Source organism: Sminthopsis crassicaudata, chromosome 2 (genome assembly GCF_048593235.1).
Source record: "Sminthopsis crassicaudata isolate SCR6 chromosome 2, ASM4859323v1, whole genome shotgun sequence".
Lineage (NCBI taxonomy): Eukaryota > Metazoa > Chordata > Mammalia > Dasyuromorphia > Dasyuridae > Sminthopsis > Sminthopsis crassicaudata.
In genome coordinates, this window is record NC_133618.1 from 132,224,003 (window position 1) to 132,244,604 (window position 20,602).

The 20,602-nt window shown below is 39.0% G+C and overlaps 1 protein-coding gene across 2 annotated transcripts; it reads left to right on the forward strand.

The window, feature by feature from the left end:
• The first annotated feature begins 9,662 nt into the window (after positions 1 to 9,662).
• Positions 9,663 to 19,851, forward strand: PLPBP (pyridoxal phosphate binding protein). Of its 2 annotated transcripts, none has more exons than XM_074287237.1 (8): positions 9,663 to 9,854; positions 12,095 to 12,202; positions 12,318 to 12,353; positions 12,911 to 12,986; positions 15,561 to 15,695; positions 17,143 to 17,285; positions 18,175 to 18,273; positions 18,451 to 19,851. In XM_074287237.1, exons 1-8 carry the CDS (start codon positions 9,774 to 9,776, stop codon positions 18,580 to 18,582), a joined length of 810 nt encoding a protein of 269 aa, XP_074143338.1. In that variant the 5' UTR covers positions 9,663 to 9,773; the 3' UTR covers positions 18,583 to 19,851. The 2 variants fall into 2 exon arrangements, with proteins under 2 accessions (XP_074143338.1, XP_074143337.1); XM_074287236.1 differs by having other exon boundaries at positions 9,707 to 9,860.
• Positions 19,852 to 20,602: the final 751 nt, after the last annotated feature.

Sequence of the window (20,602 nt, forward strand, 5' to 3'; positions counted from 1 at the left end):
TATGAAAATCCTTAACCATCATAAAAATATCCAGATATAAAGAAAGAGCAGGAAAGAAAATTGTTTAAGAAGTAATTTCTAATAGATTTTTTGAAAGAAATGTATACAGTTTAACAAGATAGAAACAAATTTATCATTTATAGTCCCTTATGCACTTTTCCCCTTCTATACAATTTTTAAAGTTTTATTGATATTTGATTAATTTAACATAAAAAGCTGTACCCATTAAATGCATCTTAATGTAATTAACACCTTGTACAGGGAAATTATTTTATACTGATTTCCTGACATCCTACTGCATTCTTCAACTGTTTCCTCCCATGAAACCAAATGGAATAATATATCCTAATGGAGTTCAATGTAGTTGAATAGGAAAGTTTTTTGAGTCTTACAATTATTAAAGTCTATTACTTTTTAAGTTTGAGATTTTTTTTTAAATATTCTACTTGTATTTAATAGTATGGGCCCAGAAACTCAAGAATGGGAGTTGGTATCATCAGCTTGTTTCTAGAGAACAGTAAAGATGTTTAAACTTACTTTAGTTAGAGAGTACTGGGCTTCAAGGAATAATGTGGCTGTGACTATTTGGGAGATGATTATTAGATATTAAATCTTCCTTATATTAAAACAGAAAGATCACTTATACTTATCCTTTTGTCACACTGATGAGAGGGTGAAAAACAAAGTGTTTTATCCAACAAAACTAGTAAAAATATGGAGAGAAACTATTGCCACTCAGTGGATCTTAAACATTTTGACTTGATTTTTCTTTAATTGCCCAATATTCTAGGGAGTAATTTGTGTTAAAGGTTAGAGCACAACATGCAGGACTATTCATAACTGCTTGTCTCAGCTCAGATAGTACACAAAAAAGAAACCATTTTAGCTTCATTTTTCTTTTTAAAAAAATAGCTCATCATCTGAGCTATTTCTCATGTCATGAAATGTTTCAACTAACCATATTTTAAAAGCTAACAATGCTCATCTAATTTGATATGCATAGTGTAATTTAAAATTCAAAGCTATACTTAATTTGGTGAAACAGACAGGGCAAAGTTAGTTCAAGTGAAACTCAGTCAAGCCCTTCTTAGGAAGATATTTTAGGAGTTACCCAAAATTATCTCACATTTCAAAATATTAATACAGAAGCAGACTCCATCTTCTCCACGATAATGCTATTTTTAAAGATCTCTTTTCTCCCACACCTACCTCCAGTCTTTCAAATTCAGGTTAAATAATCTTCAAACAAAATGACAAATTAAGAAAAAGCAGCATGCTAATTTAAAGACTAAATAAAATGAATTTTCATCTTTCTTTAGAAAAAAAAATCTGTAGGTGAAATTCTTAAGCCAATTTGAAATATTGGTATTTTTCTTGTTCAATCATTTTTATTTGTGTCTGATTCTTCATGACACCATTTGGAGTTTCTTGACAAAGAATGGCTTGCCATTTCTGTCCCCAGCTCATTTTATAAATGAGAAAATTGAGGTCATTATATGACTTATCTAGGATCACACAGTGTCTAAGATAAAAGACTTAAAAATTATGAAAGTAACATGAGAGTAGGTTAATATATATACACACACACACACAGACGTATAATTCTAATATATATTTCTAAACATCTTCCACACTTTTCACACCTAAACTGGTTAAAATTCCAGGATCATCCGTGGAAATTTTTCTTTATCCTTGAACTCTTCCATACATTCCATATATTCTGTCCTACTTTAAAAAAAACAACAGTAATAAAGGGGAAAATAGGCTACTTAGCTGCTAATTCTAGTAAAGGAGCTTAAAGAAAAAAGAAAGTTAAGATTTAAGCTCATCTTTTTCCTTCCTGCTAAAAGGTGTCCCAATGATTAGCATAGTCTGTTGGCAAAATAGCCAGTTCTTTGAGAACTAAGTGAGTTGATTTAACTCATCTATAAATGGGGAGAGGAATGAACAACTTTAGCTGCTGAAAAGTCTGATTTTCCAGTTTTCTCAAATCTGTAATTATACCTTACACCTACCAAATTAGTAAAGCCTATTTTAAAAAGCTTCCAAAAAAAAAAAAAAAAGTATTAGCAACTAGTAACTTAATGGTTTTTATTTAAGCCTGATGTTTACTATATCATGTATTAACAAAAGCTGTATTAACCACCAGTTAATTTTGAAATTAAATATTCACACAAACTTTTAAAACATCCATAAGGAATTGAGAAAGGAGAGAACACAAGATGAACATCTTTTCCACCCCCAAAACAAATATTCGTTTCTCATAATTTCAAGTTCAGTATTTCAGTGATTGGAGCCTGCTCTACTCCTAGGGTATATGAAATATATACTAAGATTTTTCTTTCAGATTTTAATGTAATTCGGTTCTTTCTCCTTTGTTGTGGCAATTGTTTTGCTAAGTTCTAAGGAGCAACTTTTGCCCTGCAGAGTAACCAGGAAATATAGGATTCTTCATCTGTAATGCTTCAGTCTCTTTTTTTATGTGATAACATAATCATATATGTCTGCCTGGCTCCCTTGTGAGCACTTTGATTTTGTGAAACTGATCCCATCCACCATCATAGTGCAAACTCCCTGCACTTGGTATTGTGTTGTGACATACCAGGCCAAGGCCCTATGTCCAAAGGCAAACAGGCTTTCCCTCCCAGGCCTAGAGGATAATGGTCTGCCCTGTTTCATCTTGTTGTCTGCTTGTGTCTCACACTTTGTGAGACCATGTACCCTAATGTGCCAGGTCTTTGTCTCCTGCAGTCTGTCCTGGCTCCTGTTCATGAGTACTCTGGGAGGTCTTCTTGGCAAGGGTGCTGGAGTAGTTGGCCATTTCTTCTCCAGTGGACCAACCACTTTTAGTCAGAACTTCTAGTATGAGCTGTCCATCTTGGATAACCTTTCTTGACATTTTTAAAAAATATTACCCACTAAATCCTTCCCTTGATAGACTCTGCCTTGTAAAAGTTGGTATAGTCAAGATTAGCCCCTTGGCCAAATCTGCTTAAAGGTGATGGTTTTAAAAGGAGAAGTGGGGATGGTTAATCATTTTCTAGTGAATTTATTAGGGAAAGATCACTACTATTCCATTTTAGGTTTATTCACTAAAAAGGCCTAATAATTTGTTTGTCTAATAATAAAATAATAATAGCTAATATCTACATACTGTTTACTGCGTGGCTGGTGAGGCAGCTGGATGGCCCAGGAAGACTCATGTTTAATGATAAGTTCAAATCTGGCTTCAGACCCTTATTAGCTTTGCGACTCTGAGCTTGTCACTTCGCCCTATTTGCCTCAGTTTCTTCATCTGTAAAAAGAGTTGGAGAAGAAACTGACAAACTGCTTTATAGCATTATCAAGAAAACCTTAAAAGAGTCAGAAAAAGTCGGGCACAACTGAAAAATTACTGAACCAGCCACAGTGCTAAGTGCTTTGTAATTATTATCTTATTTGATCTTCACAACAACTGTGGGACATAAGTATTATTATTCCCATTTTACAACTGAGGAAACTGAGGCACACAGGTTAAATGACTTGCTAAGGATCACACTGGTAGGAAGTATCTGAGGCTGCATTTGAATTCGGATCTTCCTGACCCCCAGATCCAGTGCTCTATCCACTGTCACCTGATGAATGAATAAATCAGTCACCAAAGAATAACTATCTTCTTTGAGCAAGGCTCTGTACCAAAACAGCAACAAGAGTTCAGAGCATAAAAAAGACCTACACCTTTGCCCTCCATTTCATACTCTAAACATACTGGATATTTTAGGCATAAGTAGATAAGCCATTTCAACAACAGGGCAGCAGGAAATTGCCTGCTTTTACTCTGGAAACTTCTCTCTTAAATCCACCCCCAATGGGGGTCAGTCATTTCCCAAGCTATTTGCTGTGATGCAGAAAAGGACATCATGGTCCTGGCTGAGTTGGGAGCCAGCTGTGTAAATAACCTGATGGTATGAAATTCTAAACTGATATGGCACAGTTTTATATTCATCCCAACATGTCACAAAAATAATAATAAAAATAATCCTAGAGGGAAAAAAATCACAAAATGAATTTTTATAAGCATTCTTGAGAGTATAGGGTATATATGGTAGGACAAGTTGAGCTTTGTAAAGTATAAAAATAGTATGCTAATTTAATCTCTTAGGGGAGGTTAACAGACTTGATGATTAAGGAGGAAATAATTGTCACCAGTCTTGACTTTAGCTAAGCTTTTATTGTTGTCCAATATAACATAAACTACAAACTGGGAAAACAAGATGTGGAAATCACATAATAATTAGGTGGAGATGAAGCTTGTATAGTATATCATACCTGAACAGTGATTTGCTAATGGATTATCAGCCTAGAAAAATAAAAAATTTAAGGATGTTATGTCTACCCTTATAAGAGAAAAACATGCTTGTTTTAAGTTGAGAAATGTCCCTGAATCTTAGAAGACAGGTGAGAATAGAATTCAAAAGATTTGTAAAGTAGAGCTTTGTCCAAAAAATAATAATAAAAGTATTGTATCTAGCATAATGAAGAGATGAGACATTGAGAGGATTAAAGAACTGAAAAATAAAACTTGTGAGAAAAAGTTAAAGGACTGAGTGGTCCAGGATGTAAGACAAAGAGAAACTTAGGTCTCCGTTAGAGTTTAGGAAAACAGATTTTTATTATTTTTTTCAATTTTCAAGCATGTGTTTTTCTTTTCCACCTCCTACTTTGAATTTGTAAAAATGTTTTTAAACAATCTTATAACAAATAAGCATGGTCAAACAAAACAAAGTCCCATATTGACTATATCCAAAAATGTTTTTTGTTCTATTTATTTGTCCATCATCTACCCAGGAAGTAGGAACCATGGATTCCAATCTCTTTGCTGACCTCTAATATCACACCTTTGAATATCTTTCAGTATTTCATTTTCTCCCCAATTATTATAAAAATAATTGGAACCGTGATTGATCACTGCATTGATAAGAATTCTTAAGTCCTAATTTGTTAAGTCTTTACAATGTTGATATTAAAATATAAATTGTTCTTTTACTTCTGATCACTTCACATTGCCATGGTCCAAACATGTCTTCCCATTTTTTTTTTTGTTTTGTTTTAGTTTTTTTTTTTTTTCAAGACAATCTATTTTCTATGGCACAATAATATTCCATTACGTGAGTGGGTCTTGATTTGTTCAGCCATTACCCAAGTAATGGGCATTTCTATAGTTTCTAGTTCTTTGCCAATACACACACACACACACACACACACACACACACACACACACACACACACACACACACACACACACCCCTAATAAAAAATATTTGTTTACACATGGGATCTTTTCCTTTTTAATTTCCTTGTGGTATGGGCCTAGTAAGTGATATTACTGAGTCTAAGAATATTCATAGTTTAGTAACTTTGGGAATAATTCCAAATTTTTGGGAAAAATAAATTTTAGAAGAAAGGAACTCACATCCTAAAACTTCACAGAAGTCACCCCAGAAGGGATGGGAAACTCTCCCAAATGGAATTCTTAAGAGAAAATAAAACAATTCTGATGAGGCAGAAGGAGACTGCTTTGAAGATGTGGAGGTATATATATGTATACACATGGCACTGTCTTGCATTAATAGTGTCAACCATACCAAAGCTCAAATTTTGCCCAAAGCTTTCAGGAAATGTTGAATTAAAACAAAAAGGAGTACTTACAGTGATATTGAGGAGAATAAAAGAAGCAATAACTGCTTCTTGATCTAAATAATATCATGTTAATGGACAGAAATGAGAAAACAACTAAACTTTTATTTTACACCTTTTTTCTCTGAGGAAGAAAAAACAAAACTACTAATAAGGCATTTAAACCCAAGAAAATTAAAGAAAGCACTCAGCTACTCTTGATAAGTTTTTTCTTCAACAAACTATTGCTTCCTAAAATAAATGACTAATGTGATTCTGAACCAAAAAATTCTGGAGATTGAAAGAAAGGGTATCATAGGACTGGGAAAGGGCACCCCAATGTTTAATAAAAGGAAGAAAATAGAGTCTTCAAACTACAGAGCAATTGAAATTAATCTCAACATTCAGCAACATTGTGTGATCAACTTAGCTATTCTCAGTGATGAAAAGTGCTATCTACCTAAAGAGAAAGAACTGATGCAGATTGAAGTACTTTTTAAAAGCTTGCTTTATTTCTCCTGGGTTTTTTTTTTTTTTTAATCTGTATTTTCTTTTAAAACGTGACTAAGATGGAAATCTGTTTTGCGTGACTACACATGTATGACATATAAAAAGTTACTTGCTTTCTCAGTGAAGAGACAGGAAAAGAGAATTGGAACTCAATTTTTTTTTTAAATATAAAAATTTACAAGTAATTGGGGGAAAATGAAATACTGAAAGATATTCAAAGATGTGATATTGGAGGTCAGCAGAAAGATTGGAACAGGGTATGAATGAAAATCATTAGCATAGAGAAGGCAATTAAATCCACATTATGATGAAATCAAGTAAAACACTATAAAGGGAAAAGAAAAGAGGATTCAGAACCTTGAGGACATTTACAGTTATTTTGTCTTGATCTGGAAGAGGATCTAGCAAAGGAAACCAAAAGAGAAATCAGGTAGAAGAAATACTAGGAGAGAGTGAAGTCACAAAAAATGATTGCATCCAAAAAGTAGTCATTAATAGGTTGATGCCAAATTATTAATTTTTTTAAAAAGTGGTATAGTGAAGAAAGAGAAGTCTAATACATAATGTCCCTGAGACCTGTGCCTGGCCCTGTATTAACATATTTGTCAATAATGTGGGATAATATTTTCTCCCTCCACTACATCCTTTTAGAAGTAGACTAATTGGCTTGTGAGATCTCTTCCAGTTAGGAAATTCTATAAAGTAAATGCAACACACACAGAGAATAAATGCAGAGTAACTTCTGGGCTGGGTGAAGATTTGGTAATATTTTTTGAGTTTTATCATTGAAAATATATTTAGCTGGGTATAAAGGGGCAGCTAGATAGCTCAATGGAGAGAGCACTAGATTTGGAGTTCAAATCCAGCCTCAGACACTAGCTGTGTGATCCTGGGCAATTCACTTAATCTCTGTTTGCCTTAATTCATCACAGAGGAAAATGGCAAATTACTCCAGTATCTTTGTCAAAAAAACAAGCAAATAAAATTCCATAATGAGGTAAGAGAATGAACACAACTGCATGACAACAAAATAGCTGGGTGTAGCATCCTACACATGGATTCCCCACTGCTGGGGAGGGTGGGGATGGCGGATGCCTGAGTTCTGAGCTGTCGTAGGGCTAAAGCCAAGGCAGTATCTGCACTACATGTGGCACTGACTTGGCGCCAGCTAGTGCCAGTATGGGAGGGCTTCAGAGCAAGAGGCCATCAGGCTGGACAAACCAGCCCAAGTCTGGTCAAAGCTTCTGTGCTGAACAGTGATGGGGTCACTCCATTAGTGGCACTTCCAACCTGAAGATAGATTCAATTTAAAGAGAAAGACAGACAGACAGATTGAGGGGGGCAGAAAGACAGAGACAGAGAAATGAGAGAAATCTAAGAGGAAAGATGGAAAAAGAAAGAGAAAGAAAAGGAGAAAAGTGTGCTGATGAAATTATAATGTAAACAGAATGTATAGAGAGGAGTTTAATCCGATGTTTGGAGGACAGCTATAGACAGAAGGAGGATATGACTACAAGGTGACTAAAAGGAACCATCAGAAAGCTAGATGAATCAAAAGAGAACAGTATTCTGGAACCCAGGGAAAAGAAATAATCAAGCAAGGCAGGGTAGGCAATAGTTTTGAATGTGTGCAGAAAGTTTATGGAGGGTAAGGAATGGAAAACATCCAATGGATTTTAAAATTAAGATGCCATCGGTTCCTTTAAGTAAAAACTACACAGGATGACGAGAAGATAATCTGTACTAGTGAAGGCTATAATCAATGAAATTGATTAAATGAAATTAATTGAAAATTAAATGAAGTCATGTATCCATCAATAATAAGAATTCACATTTCTACAATGATTTAAGGTTCACAAAACATCGCTAAAAGAATAAAGCGTTGGAAGCCACATTGAAAAAGCCTTGAAGAGCAGATGGTTGGTGAAGTATTAGTATGGTTGTACCTCCTCTCAAATAGAGATGCTCAAATAGAGCACCTGATAGAGAAGACGTTCCAGGTTTGAAGCACTGAGTCAGAACCCACTAAGATTTGCAGCCGTCAAGCTTCCACCAATGTTTATTAGTCAGTTCAAAGTTGCATTAAGTTAAAATGTATATAGCATTTCATCAAATAGCACATAAAGTAATATGAGTTCTGATCAGTCTAATTGCTGATCACTATATCTGAAGGTCTAAAGCAGTACTCTATATACTAAATTTTTGTTGAATCTTTAAAATTTCCATTTTGATGATTAATATTTATTAATGATCATGGAATTAAATATTTCAAGTTTTTAAGATTTTTTTTTCCTAACTAGCATACTACTTTCGGCCAAGAATTTCCAGAATTTTTTTTCCCTGAGGCAATTAGGGTTAAGTGCTGTGCCCAGGGTCACGTGACTAGGCAGTATTTGTATCTGAGGTCACATTTGAACTCGGGTTCTCCTGATTTCTGGACTGGTGCTCTCTCCACTGCGCCCCCTAGCGGCCCCTCATTTCCACAATTTCCAATGCTAGTGCGTTTCCACTATTACCTACCTGTGTATCTTGTTTGTTTACATGTCGCCTTACCCGTTAGCCTATATTCTCTCTGAAGGGAGGGGCTGTTCTTTCTTTTCTTTATCACATTGGACTGTATCTTACTGGTGTTACCGAGTTTTGATAGTTTTGTTTTAACTTTTATTTTGGTAACCCTTCTCTATAACTATCCCTTGTCTTTGCATTTGGGCACATCGTCGATGCTAAATGCAGAGGTCATCGTTTCCCTTTGAGTGACAAGTATCACCTGGACCAGGGAGTGGGCTGGCGGAGGGGCTGGTGATCACATACATAAAATCATACAGGGCAAGAGGGAAAGTGCGTTGTAAAATAATGTTTGTAGAACTAAATGGGGGCGGTGGTAACAAAGTATCAGTATTGAGAATCAGAAGACACCAAACGAATTCCAGCTCTGAGGTGAGTGATTGGGAGAAACACATTTTACTTCTTCGGCCCTCAATTTCCTCATCTGTAAATATGTTGCGCTGCGCTGTGGTGAAAAAGGCGCTTTGCTACAGTATTAGTAAATGGGTCAGTTTTGTACGTCAGCAAAGTACGTGAGGGCGCCCCAACCTTCACGTAATCCGAGCGTCAGAAATAGACTAGGAGCAGACTAGGAGAGACTCCGAGCACCTGAGTTCTGACGTAGAAGGCTGATCCATATGCCTGGGGGGGAGTGAGGGAACTGAAATGTACAAGGTGTCCTGTATGGAGTCTCTCTTCTCTCCACATTATTGTGGGACGTGACAAACCTCATGTCCTGCGAACTCGCGACCTCCACGCCGCTCTGTCCCAATTCTCCTACTCAGAACAGAGGCTACTCTCAGCCCTCCCCCTTTCTAAATGGTGCAATGGTGTGTCCCCGACCTCCTAAATATGGCCTCTCTTGGGAGACGAGGACGTCATCACCATCCAGGGGCCGCGTAGCCATTGGCTCAGAGAGCTCAGCGGCGCGCGGTGATTGGTTTACCTAACGGGGGAGTGGGCGGAACCAGAAAAAAGGTCTTTGCCGGCTTGCGGGCGCCGCCGCTGGGGGAGAGGCTGGATGAGGAGTCAGAGTGGCCCGGTGTGTATGGAGAGCCGCCAGAATGTCTGCTGAGCTGGGTGTCGGACTGGCGCTGAGGGCGGTGAAGGAACGGGTGCAGCAGGCGGTGGCGCGGCGGCCCCGGGTGAGAGTAAGATCCGGGGATGCTGAGGGTCGGGGCCCTACGACTCCGGGGTGTCCCGGTAACGAGGGGGGAGATGGACGCGGCCGTGGGGGGAGGTTAAGGCCCAGAGTCTATATAATGTTGGAGCCTGAGCTCCAAAGGGTCTTCCCAGACCTCCCCGTTCCACGAGATGTCTCTTGGAGGCAGGGAGTGTCGGGAGTCCTCTTAAGAGGGAAGGATCCGCTGCCGCTCCTACGGGTCTAAACACCTGCAAGCTCCATGTGAAACGATCATGTGACGTGACAGCCACCCCCACCCCCCAAAAAAAAAAACCCTCACCCCAGGCCTCCCGAAGCCGGATTGCTCGGCGTCGACCTGTGGCTGGCCTTGGCACGCTCCCAGGTGTGACCTTGGACGAGACATCCCGTTTCCCTGGGCACGGTTTCCCGCCCTGAGAATGAGGAGGTCCTTCAGAGCTGTAGCCAGGGAAGGACTGCCCCTCCTCCGCCTCCTGAGGAGAACTCCCGAGAGCTCTGGAAGCACCTCTGGATGTTGTAGCATCCAGAAGAGGGCAGCCGGGATATTGATTCATTTTGGAAAAATCAGGCTGGAGGAGCAGGGGGCAGACATATAGGATGGAGAAAGGAAGACCCCCAGTCTACTCTGGGGAAGCTGGCTGAGTGTTGGCACTACCTGTGTGACCCTGGGCAAGCCCTTAACTTCTGCCTCAGTTTCCTTATCTGTAAAGTGAGGGTAAAAGTGCCGCTTCTCCCCAAGGCTGTCGTGAGGATCAGATGTGATAATTACTGGAAAGCACTTACCTCACTGTCTTCACGGAGCAGGTGCAATTTAAAATGTTTCTCTCAGCATCTGCCTTGTTTTATTTGCTGTGAGAAGGATTTGGATCTGGATAAGGAAAAGCTTGACTTATTAGCTCATCCTCCAAACCATTTCACCATTTCTCAACCCCCAGGGGATAGTAGTTTCCTCCTGACAGAAAACTCCCTGATTCTCTGAAATACTTGAGGGGGAGGGAGGTTACTCAGGGACAGATCAGGGGGCTTCACTATGTAAGGAGATGCTGCTCTTTAAATAGTGACTTTTAAATAATGACTTTAAATAGTAAAAAAGAGGTAGACCGTATGTGAAGCAGTGAGTCAGGGACTCTGACATTCTGTAACTAGCAAGTGATTCATGGACAGTTATCTCACCTTTCCTTAAATTCCCTGGGCCTCAGTGTTCCTCCTCTCTAAAGTGAAGGGCTGGGACCAGTTGATCTCTAAGGTTCCTTTAAAATTTTAGGGCTATCTTAGTGCCTTTTGTCATCATGATCCTTGGGCAGGAACCTCTGGTGGTGGGAATGGGATCTCTGAAGCATCAGATTTTTCTTCAATTCTTGGCCAGATCTCCTGTGTCCTTTCTCAGCCACTGCATACAATGAGGCAAGAGAAATGAATGTATCTGACAAACTCGGCTGTCAAGATCTGGATCACAGACCTGCGGCTTTATTGCCCCTCCCCCATAGGACACTGCTCCATTGACTAGTGTTAGATTATTTTGTATTAAGGAATTTGCAAGGGACCAGTCAGAGAATCGCTGTATAAGAATACATGGCTTTTCTTCTAGTAAAAATGGGACTAGCTTCTCCTCACTGCTTTAGCCTTGAATTTCTAAGAACTAGGCCTTTTCTCATCTGTTTTCTTTGAGGTAGAAACAGGTTGCACACAGATGTTAAATTTGTTGGTTTTTAATTTTGAAGAATATTGCCTTAGAGCTGGTTATAGCCCATGACCCCCCTTTAAGAAAGAGAACACATCTCTCAACCAGACTCTTAAATTTGTCCTCCTTCTAAACAGTTCTGAGTCATGAATTCCAGATAATTCTCTTCTCTATCTCTCTCTTTTGAAACTGAGTTACTCAGGCTTACAAGGAACACAAAGGAACAGAAAATTAGTTCAATGCAGCATGCTTCTCCTAACTCTGAGGCATCAGAGACCAGTAAATAGGTTTCTTTCTAGTCAAAGAATTGACCATTTCTTCCTGCTTTTGCTGGAGAAGAAAAGCCTTTTGGGGGAAGCAGATTAACTTGAAGTCTCATGTACTTAAAAGAAAAGAATACTACTCACTGTAGAACCAAAGAGCTAAAAGTGGAGTTGTCAGGGCTCTTGTTGCAATATTTTTCCATTAGATTGATTGCAGTAAGTTATTTCAAGGTGAATTTCTCTGTCTTTCACTCAAGTACACCGCCTTTCCCTTGGCAGGATCTCCCAGCCATTCAACCCCGACTAGTAGCTGTGAGCAAAACTAAGCCTGCTGACATGGTGATTGAGGCATATGCTCATGGACAGCGCAGCTTCGGAGAGAACTATGTAAGTTGCCTTTCTGAGTCCTCCATGTCTGAGGTGAAAGAGTCTCCCTGGAATTTAGAAGATGCCCAATTGCTGGACTTTAAGACTCATGAGATTTTCATTTTAATCTCCTTAGGTTCAGGAGCTGTTAGAAAAAGCATCAAATACTAAAGTAAGTGGGTATTTATAGACTCTTTAAATTCATTCTAAATCTTGACCCTTCTGCCCAAACTGTTTATAGTAGGGGAAAGTAGAGGAGCTCAGAGAATTGTCCATTCTGGTTTGGCCCGGTGTTTTTTCCAGTTAAAGGAAATTTTTCTTTTACATCAAATCCTTTTCCCATTAGAATCTTGATTGCACTTAGATCTTTGTTGGCTTTTTCTTCCTTGTGGGTCCCTAAAAATGGTAGGTTGCAGTAGCCTGCTGCAAATTTGAGATCCATTTGAAACTTAAAAGCTCTGATAAACTTGGATGCAGAAGCCCTCACTTAGGGATGAGGTGGAGATAGAGGTAAGAATCATCCAGGTGAATAGGCAAGGCATGAATTCTAGAATGGAACTTGAATCTCTCTTCAGTCTATTGGGAAGCTAAGAAAGGACAGGAGTCATGATTTACCAAGCACACCTAGAACTCTGTGGTTAAGGAATGGAGCCAGGAGGTGACCGGTAGCTGTGTACCTATGAGATCAGAGCCAACCCTCACCTCTTCCTCCCACCTCTTTTTCTTCAGATTCTGTCTTCTTGTCCTGAGATAAAATGGCATTTCATTGGCCACCTGCAAAAACACAACGTGAACAAATTGATTGGTAAGGGAATAAACTAGTATTTTTTCCATGAAAGGTAAGAGAAAAGGCCACAATGAAAACTCACCTGATTTACCAACTGGTGGAGATAGATTTCTTTCAGGTAAGAAATTCAGGTTCTTAATAGTGTAAGGATAAAGCATCATGGCAAAATCAGAATATTTGATGCCTGTAATTATATTTTTTAAATTGTAGTCCATATTTTTATTTGTTTTTTACCAACTTCTGATTAATGTTATATCACTTTAACAAGCTGACAACTTGCTTCCTCTCCAGGCTTCTTATGCATTACCTCCCTCAGTGATCCCACCACATTGGTCTCCTTGCTGTTCCTCACATGGGAGGAACTCTGTCTACTGACTTCCCCCAGCCTGGAGTGCCTAGCCCCTCCCTGGCAATCATGGCATTTCCTATTTAATTACCTTTAGGAGTTCCCTGTTGCCTCTAGAATAAAATACAAACTCCTGGTTTCAGCCTTATTTCATGTTGCTTCCCTTCACGCATACCACATTCCAGCCATCTAGAGGGTTAGCTCTTCACCAGATATGACACATCATCTTAGTCCTGAACTGATGTGCCCTCCTCTTATTTTTCAAGAATGCTTTGCCCAGATTTAATACATTACTTTATATGAATTTGTATTGTCATGTTTCTCTTAATAGAATGTTAATATATTCCTTGAGAGTAAGGACTGTTTTATTTTTTACTGTATGTTGCCAGTATCTAGCAGAGTCCCTGGCCCATAATTAAGTATTTGATGGATCTAATATCTAATTAGTTTGGATACTCTCCAGTGGCACAAATTCTAGACCATCCACTCCTATTCTACCTGTACTATTCTTGTTCATGGCAAGTCCACCAGTACTGCAGATTCTTCCTCACTCTAGACCTTGCCTGGCTGCCGGTGGAAACATGGGCCCTTCCTCCATCATTCCTCTCTCAATGATCTTTATAAAACATTACTTGTTGGTTAGATGGTGCAGTTTACAGCAATTTGGATTTATCCTCAAAAGATTATCAAACTATGCATATTCTTTGACTTATCAATACTACTCCCCAAAAAAGATCAAAGAAAGGGACCTATTTATACAAAATTATTTTAATAGCTCTTTTTGTAGTAGCCAGAAGCTAGACACTAATAGAGAGCCCACCTACTAAGGAAAAACTAAAATTATGATTATGTGAATGCATTGTATTATTATTGTGCCAAAAAAGTAACAACATGGATGGTTTCAGGAGAACCTATTGAATATAGAACCGAGCTTTGTATCAGTTCAACTATCTAAACTGATACAAAGTGAAGTGAACATATGTAGGAGAACACAGTCACAGCCAACATTATAAAGAAAAGCAAGAACTTAGATTTTAAAGATTTTAGAATTCTGATCATTTCAATAATTAAAACACAAGTCTAAAAATGTGATGATGAAATATACCACCCATTCCCTGCCAGAAATGTTACATACTTAAAATGTAGAACAAGATACATACTTTTGGATGTGGCTAATGTGGTGGCTTTTTTTTTTCTGAGTTATGTATATTGATAATTAAGTGTTTTATTTTATTTTTTAATTGTTCCACGAAAGGGGAAAAGTGGAGAATAGTTGGAAGGAAAGATTACACATACTTGTAAAAAAAAAATTTAATTTAAAAAAACTTTAAGATATTACCACCTAATCATTAGCATCGTGTGCCTCTCCATTTGTTATTGCAACTTTAATGTGGTAGGCCTTCTAGACAATTTAGTATTCTTATTTTAATGTCAAGGATATTAATATTTTTAAAAATCATATAGGAAAAACCAAATAGATCAAGAATGTCATTGCCTTGATTTTGAAATTCAGCTGGATAGGCAACATTCAGAGGGGATCCAAAGGATGTGTACATGTTTCTTATACAGATACTGTGGATAGCCTAAAATTGGATAAAGTGTGAGCTAGATGCTTTTTGGGAAACTCTTGAGGACTCTTAATGATTCCAAGTTTCTCCTGAAACATGGTACATATATTAAATAAATGATTGTTGCATTGAACTCAAGAAAATTTTATTTATTGGTGTATATTGGTGCCTAATTCTGTACTTTAAGTATTTTCCTTATTGATCCTTGCTGCTGAAACAGAGCCAGCTTCCATTCTAGCTCATATGTCTTGGTTTCTGGATGAGCAAAATGTTTAGTCAGAAAGATCTGAGTTTGAATTCTGCCTCAGGCACTTGCAAGCTATGGAAGCTAGATTGTGAGCTCCTTGAGGAAAGGTCTGTCTTTTGCCTTTCTTTGCATCCGTAGTGCATAGCATATAGTATGGTGATTAATAAGTGCTTATTGAATAACTGACTCTAGAGTGGACATTTAATCCCTCAGTCTCGTTTTCCTCATCTGTAAAATGGATATAATAATACTGATTGGGGTTGTTGTAAGGACAAGTGTATTTGTAAAATACTTTGCAAACCTTAAGGCACTATCTAATTGGCATTATTATTATTAACATGGTTAAAAGCTCAATAAAGAAACGTAAGCAGCCTATAGGAATAGGTTGAGTAGGAAACCAAGTCTATTTCATTGCTTCTTCTTCCTTTCAGCTGTCCCCAACCTTTACATGCTGGAAACTGTGGACTCTGTGAAGTTGGCAGACAAAGTAAACAATTCCTGGCAGAAGAAAGGCTCTCCAGAGAGATTAAAAGTCATGGTGCAGATTAACACCAGTGGGGAAGAGAGTAAGTGACTAAGACCTAACTAATGGCCTCTACCTCCCTTGGGATGAGTGAGACTCACAGCCTATAAAATGAGAATACTTAAACTGCTTAACTTACAGGGTGGTTATGAGAAAGATGCTTTGTAAGTGAGTTATTATCACACCCCAGCATCTTCTGGGAGAATTGATATTACCAGTTCACTTCTGTTTCCTGTCAAATTATGTGAAAGCTATTGCTGACCTTTAAATGCATAGCAGTGCAGGTGGAACAGCTTCACACCCACAGGAGGTTTGGTTGCTCATACCTGTTAAAGAGTAGCTGAGGGAAAGAGCAGTGACTTAGGCCTGTTGAGGGTGCCTGAACACAGTTAAGAGTCCAAGAAAGGAAGGGAATTTTTATTAGACTTATTTTCTTTTTTATTTTTAAATTTAAATTAAATGAAATGTAAATTTTTTAATAAATTCTCATTTTCAGTTCTGCTTTAGTGCATGGAATACAGAAAAATCAGTATACTTTTTTATCAGTAAATTTCTTTGGCATGCTGAGGTTGAAGGTTTACATGAACTGCTCTTTGTTCACAACTATCATACAGCCAATGGTTACCAATAGTTGTTTCTTTCATTTACAGGACATAGCACAGTTTGAATATTTTCTTCCCCACTGTATTCACATTCACCACAATCTGCTGCATCCGCTGAGTGAATAATTTAATACTTAGCTACACATAAAACTTGTAATTATACCATTTCTTAATGATTGGCAGGAATTTGCCCTTGTGTAGAGATCAAATGAGTTCAGATACTTTATTCAATAAGTGATGGAACCTCTGGATTTTGGCCACTCAAATCAGTAAACCACTTTTAAAAATTGTAATATTTCTCCAGTAGCTTCAGTGATATCTTACCACATACATAGAAGCAAATTTATTGTTATAAAGCATATGTACTTAGTAGTCAATATATTAACTGGCTCTGCTGCTTGATATTTATTTGACCTTGTCTTTCTTCTCTGGGCCTGAGTTTCCTCATGTATAAAGTGAGGGAATTAGCCCAGCTGATCACTATGGTCCCTATCAACTCTAAATCTGATCACATAAATTGTAATATTAATAAAATTTTCAGAAACTTGATAGCACAGATATAGTAAAAATCTGACTAGGTAACTACCAGTTCTCCAACAAAACCTTTGTTGATGTTCTTGAGCAAGGCAGAAGAACTTCTGCTCGTAAAATGTTCTGTCCAAAAAATAGCCTACAGTCCTAGAGGGCAGCCCCACCTTGAACAGTGCCCTGCCTACAAAGCTTGAGGCTAGAGGTTGTGTTGGGTGTCCTTAGGAGTTCTTATAGAGAAGGGCTTGAAGACCATTGGTCTTGACCCAGGGAGTTTGGGGGGGAGGGGGAAAGAGTTGGAAATGAAGCCATCTCCTGCCACTGAGAGCCTCACGGATACGAGTCTCTCTCTCCATGAAGGTAAACACGGTCTCCCGCCTTCAGAGACAGTGGCCACGGTAGAGCACATCAAAGCCAAGTGTCCCAGCCTGGAGTTTGTGGGTCTGATGACCATCGGGAGTTTTGGACATGACCTCAATCAAGGGCCCAATCCAGACTTCCAGGTACAGTGGCAGGCCGCATGGGCCCAGCTGCACTGATGCGGGGAATGGCATGGCAGAGCCGGAGCGCTCTCCTGGATTTGGCGCTCTCCAAGCAGGGCTCTCGAGGAAGGCTCTTCCTTTCTTTAAACCTTGCTTTCCTAATCTGGGGATCTGGGGCGGATTAGATGATCTCTGAGACCCCTGTCTGGCTCTGTGCAGTCCTCCGTATAGTTGCTAAAGAGCTTGCTGTATTGACAGACTCGAAAGGAAGCTAAGCAAATCTGTGCCAGGTTAAAACTCCAAACATATGGCAGCCTCACCTAGGGGAAAGGGGAGGAGTAGCTTCCCAAAGCAGTGCCCTATAGGCATTTCTTCATACAGTTGGAATATATATTTTGAGAAGAATAAGTTCTTAGTTTTTCTACTGAAAAGCAAAGTTTCCCAGAAAACATTCCAGTGGAATTTCTGAGAACTGAGGTCCTCCTGAACCAAAGGGACTAAAATAACCTTTACAGAAGTGTAAATGTAGCTCAGAGAATATACCTTTCACTTGGAAAGATTTACATAAACAAATGCAGAATCAGGAAAACACTGTGCACAGGAACAAGAGTGCAATGATCAACTACGACAGACTTGGCTCCTCTCAGTAGTTCAGTGATCCAAGGCAATCCCAATAAACTTTGGATGGAAAATGCCATCTGCATTCAGAGAAAGGAGATTGAAAGTTTTTCCCTTTTGTTCTGATTTTTCTCTCCCAACATGATTCATAAGGAAATATGTTTTTAAAAATTTAATGTATGTGTATAACCCCCCAAAATTTTTACATGTAACTTGGGAAAATACAAATTTTAAAAAGAAGAGACAACATATCTTTTACCTGACTCTTCCCTCCTTTTGACCTTTCTCCCAGGCTCTCTTGTCCTTGCGGAAGGAGCTGTGTGAGAAGCTCAGCATTCCCATTGACCAGGTGGAACTGAGTATGGGCATGTCCATGGATTTCCAACACGCGGTAAGCTTCTGTCTGCCGGGCAGTATTACCGAGGCAGCACTTAGTCCCCACGGTGCCCCCATTGTGACAAGAAGGTCCCCGTGAGTGCTCTTTGCCTGCTGGGTAGATATTGGGAAGTGTGCCCCTGGCATCATGTCATCATTCGAGGGTCAGTGTGGGCTCTCCATTTCTCTCCAGATTGAAGTGGGATCCACAAACGTCCGCATAGGAAGTACTATTTTTGGTGAACGGGATTACTCAAAGAAACCAGCAGTGGACAAGGCCACGACGAGCATCAAGGCTGCAGTGGAGGTCGCCCAAGAGCACTGAAGCGAGAAAGAAACAAGCAGTGAGCCTCCGCTTCTCAAGGGCGCTGGTGTGGAAAACTTTAACTATGCACTAACCCACATTTTAATTTTCTTATCCCAGGCTGTTGCACATCAGTGCTTTTGTTAAAACCCAAGTCATCGAGCTCTGCTAATTATTGTGTTGGTGGAAATCATATTTACTTTGCACCTTTGACACCATAGATCCATTTAGATCATTGACTTAGGATTGTCATGCAACTGGAGAATCAAGGCATTCCCGCAGAAGTGGTACCAAATCAGAACCAATCCTTGATCCTACCCAGGAGTACTGACTAATCATGAATGCCTTCTTCAAGTTGAAATGTGTTCACCAAAGCCTATACTTACTGCCTTCAGAGGTATTTTCAGTTCTTCCTCCTGTGTTCACCGGGGCTTCAATCCACTTGTAATGGAGACGAGGCCCTCCTGAGATAGAAATAGGGTTGGTCCCTCTCCTCTTCTCTCCCCATTATCATAATGCCCAAAGATGAAGATCAGTTTCTCTATTGACAAATAGCCCAAACAGGCAATTTCATGTTTTATATTGTGTTCTACGCCCAAAAGGCTGCTGAGGAGTAATCCTTCTGTCTTATTGGCCTTTCTATCATTTGGGCCCTGGAAGTAAGATTTATGCTTCATCTCACCTCCTGCCCTTCTACGGAAGGGAACCCTCCCTCAATCAGGTGACAACATCAGTTTTTTAGCATGTAGTCTGCTTCCTTGTTTTTGACAGTGAGATTTAGTAATTAATAACAGTGGTTTTCCAGGAATGGATGGAGCCCTTCCAATCTAGATCAGGTCAGTAGCTTCAAACAGGACTGACTTTGAGAGCTCTTTATCACAGGGTGTTCCAGCGTGTTCCAGCAGCCAAGTTTATACTCACCCTACCATATTTTTATGTAACGAATTTTGTAAATTTTCCTATATGCTAGCAAAGAAGCAAGGCTTTCATGAGCATGAAAATGGCCATAATGCATTATTGCAAATTCATGAAAAAAGACTTTGATGTGTACATTGAGAATTTTCCCCCATTAATTAGCTTTTTTCTTAATTTATTCAATCCCTGGATTTAATTTTATGGATTAACCTTGAGAATATCATGTGAATGTAATTTTAAAATTCTTAAGCCAATATGATTTCTGCGCTTTTAAAGCTATACAGTGTGATGGTTCATAGTTTATTAAATAAAAATGTGAGTTTGAATTATGCCATCTGTGCCAATTACAAAGCAATTAAAAGATTATTTTTTTTATACTCTGGTGTAGTGAATGCATATACTAGGTGCCTTGAAATGATAGGGAGTCCCTTAGGCTTCATTTCATTTGGAAATGCCCTTCTTTTCAAATCACCACTGTAGCCAAACTTCAGCAATGGATGAAAGGGATTATCAACCCAAAAAGAGAGGAAAAGGAGATAATCAGAAATTAGTGAGATGACAGATGCCCTCCTGTGCTCCCTGAAACACACCTCTAGATGGCGACATTTCCACGTGGAGTCTGAGCAGGAGAAGTTCTCTGGTCTCTGGAATGAGGGGCTCAGTGAGGGGAAGGGGATGTGCAGGTCCTGCCCCTGAGCTGACTGCAGAACAGCCAGGACCCTGGAGTTGAGGTCCTTTGTCAGGCCCAGGCCTGTGGCAGTGATGGCAGCACCTTGTAGGAGAAGGAGAAAGCCAACCTCCCCAGGCTCTCTGCCATCCTCCTGTCCTCAGATAAATTCCTCTGTAAATTAAGCTCAATTTCTTTAATTCTATTCAAATTCTATTTTTAGTCTGCTTTGCCTCCCAAAATGTCTTTATCTTTTAATATTCATGTGATTTCCTCTCTCAGAAAGAAAAACATAATAAATCTTAAATTTGCCTCATTTTTTTAAATTTTCAAAGCATTTTCACATGCACCTTATTAGTCCAAATAAAGTCCTTATCATGTTGAAGTGACAATAGGTGCTTGGCTATTCCAATAAAGCATAAAATCCAACAGGTCCTCCCAAACTGGACAAGATTAGAA

Coding starts and splice junctions, on each gene's coding strand:
- PLPBP (XM_074287236.1), top strand. CDS start 9,774: ATGTCTGCTGAGCTGGGTGTCGGACTGGCGCTGAGGGCGGTGAAGGAA. Junction 9,861..12,094: donor CGCGGCGGCCCCGGGTGAGA/GTAAGATCCGGG, acceptor TTCCCTTGGCAG/GATCTCCCAGCCATTCAACC. Junction 18,274..18,450: donor CCATGGATTTCCAACACGCG/GTAAGCTTCTGT, acceptor ATTTCTCTCCAG/ATTGAAGTGGGATCCACAAA.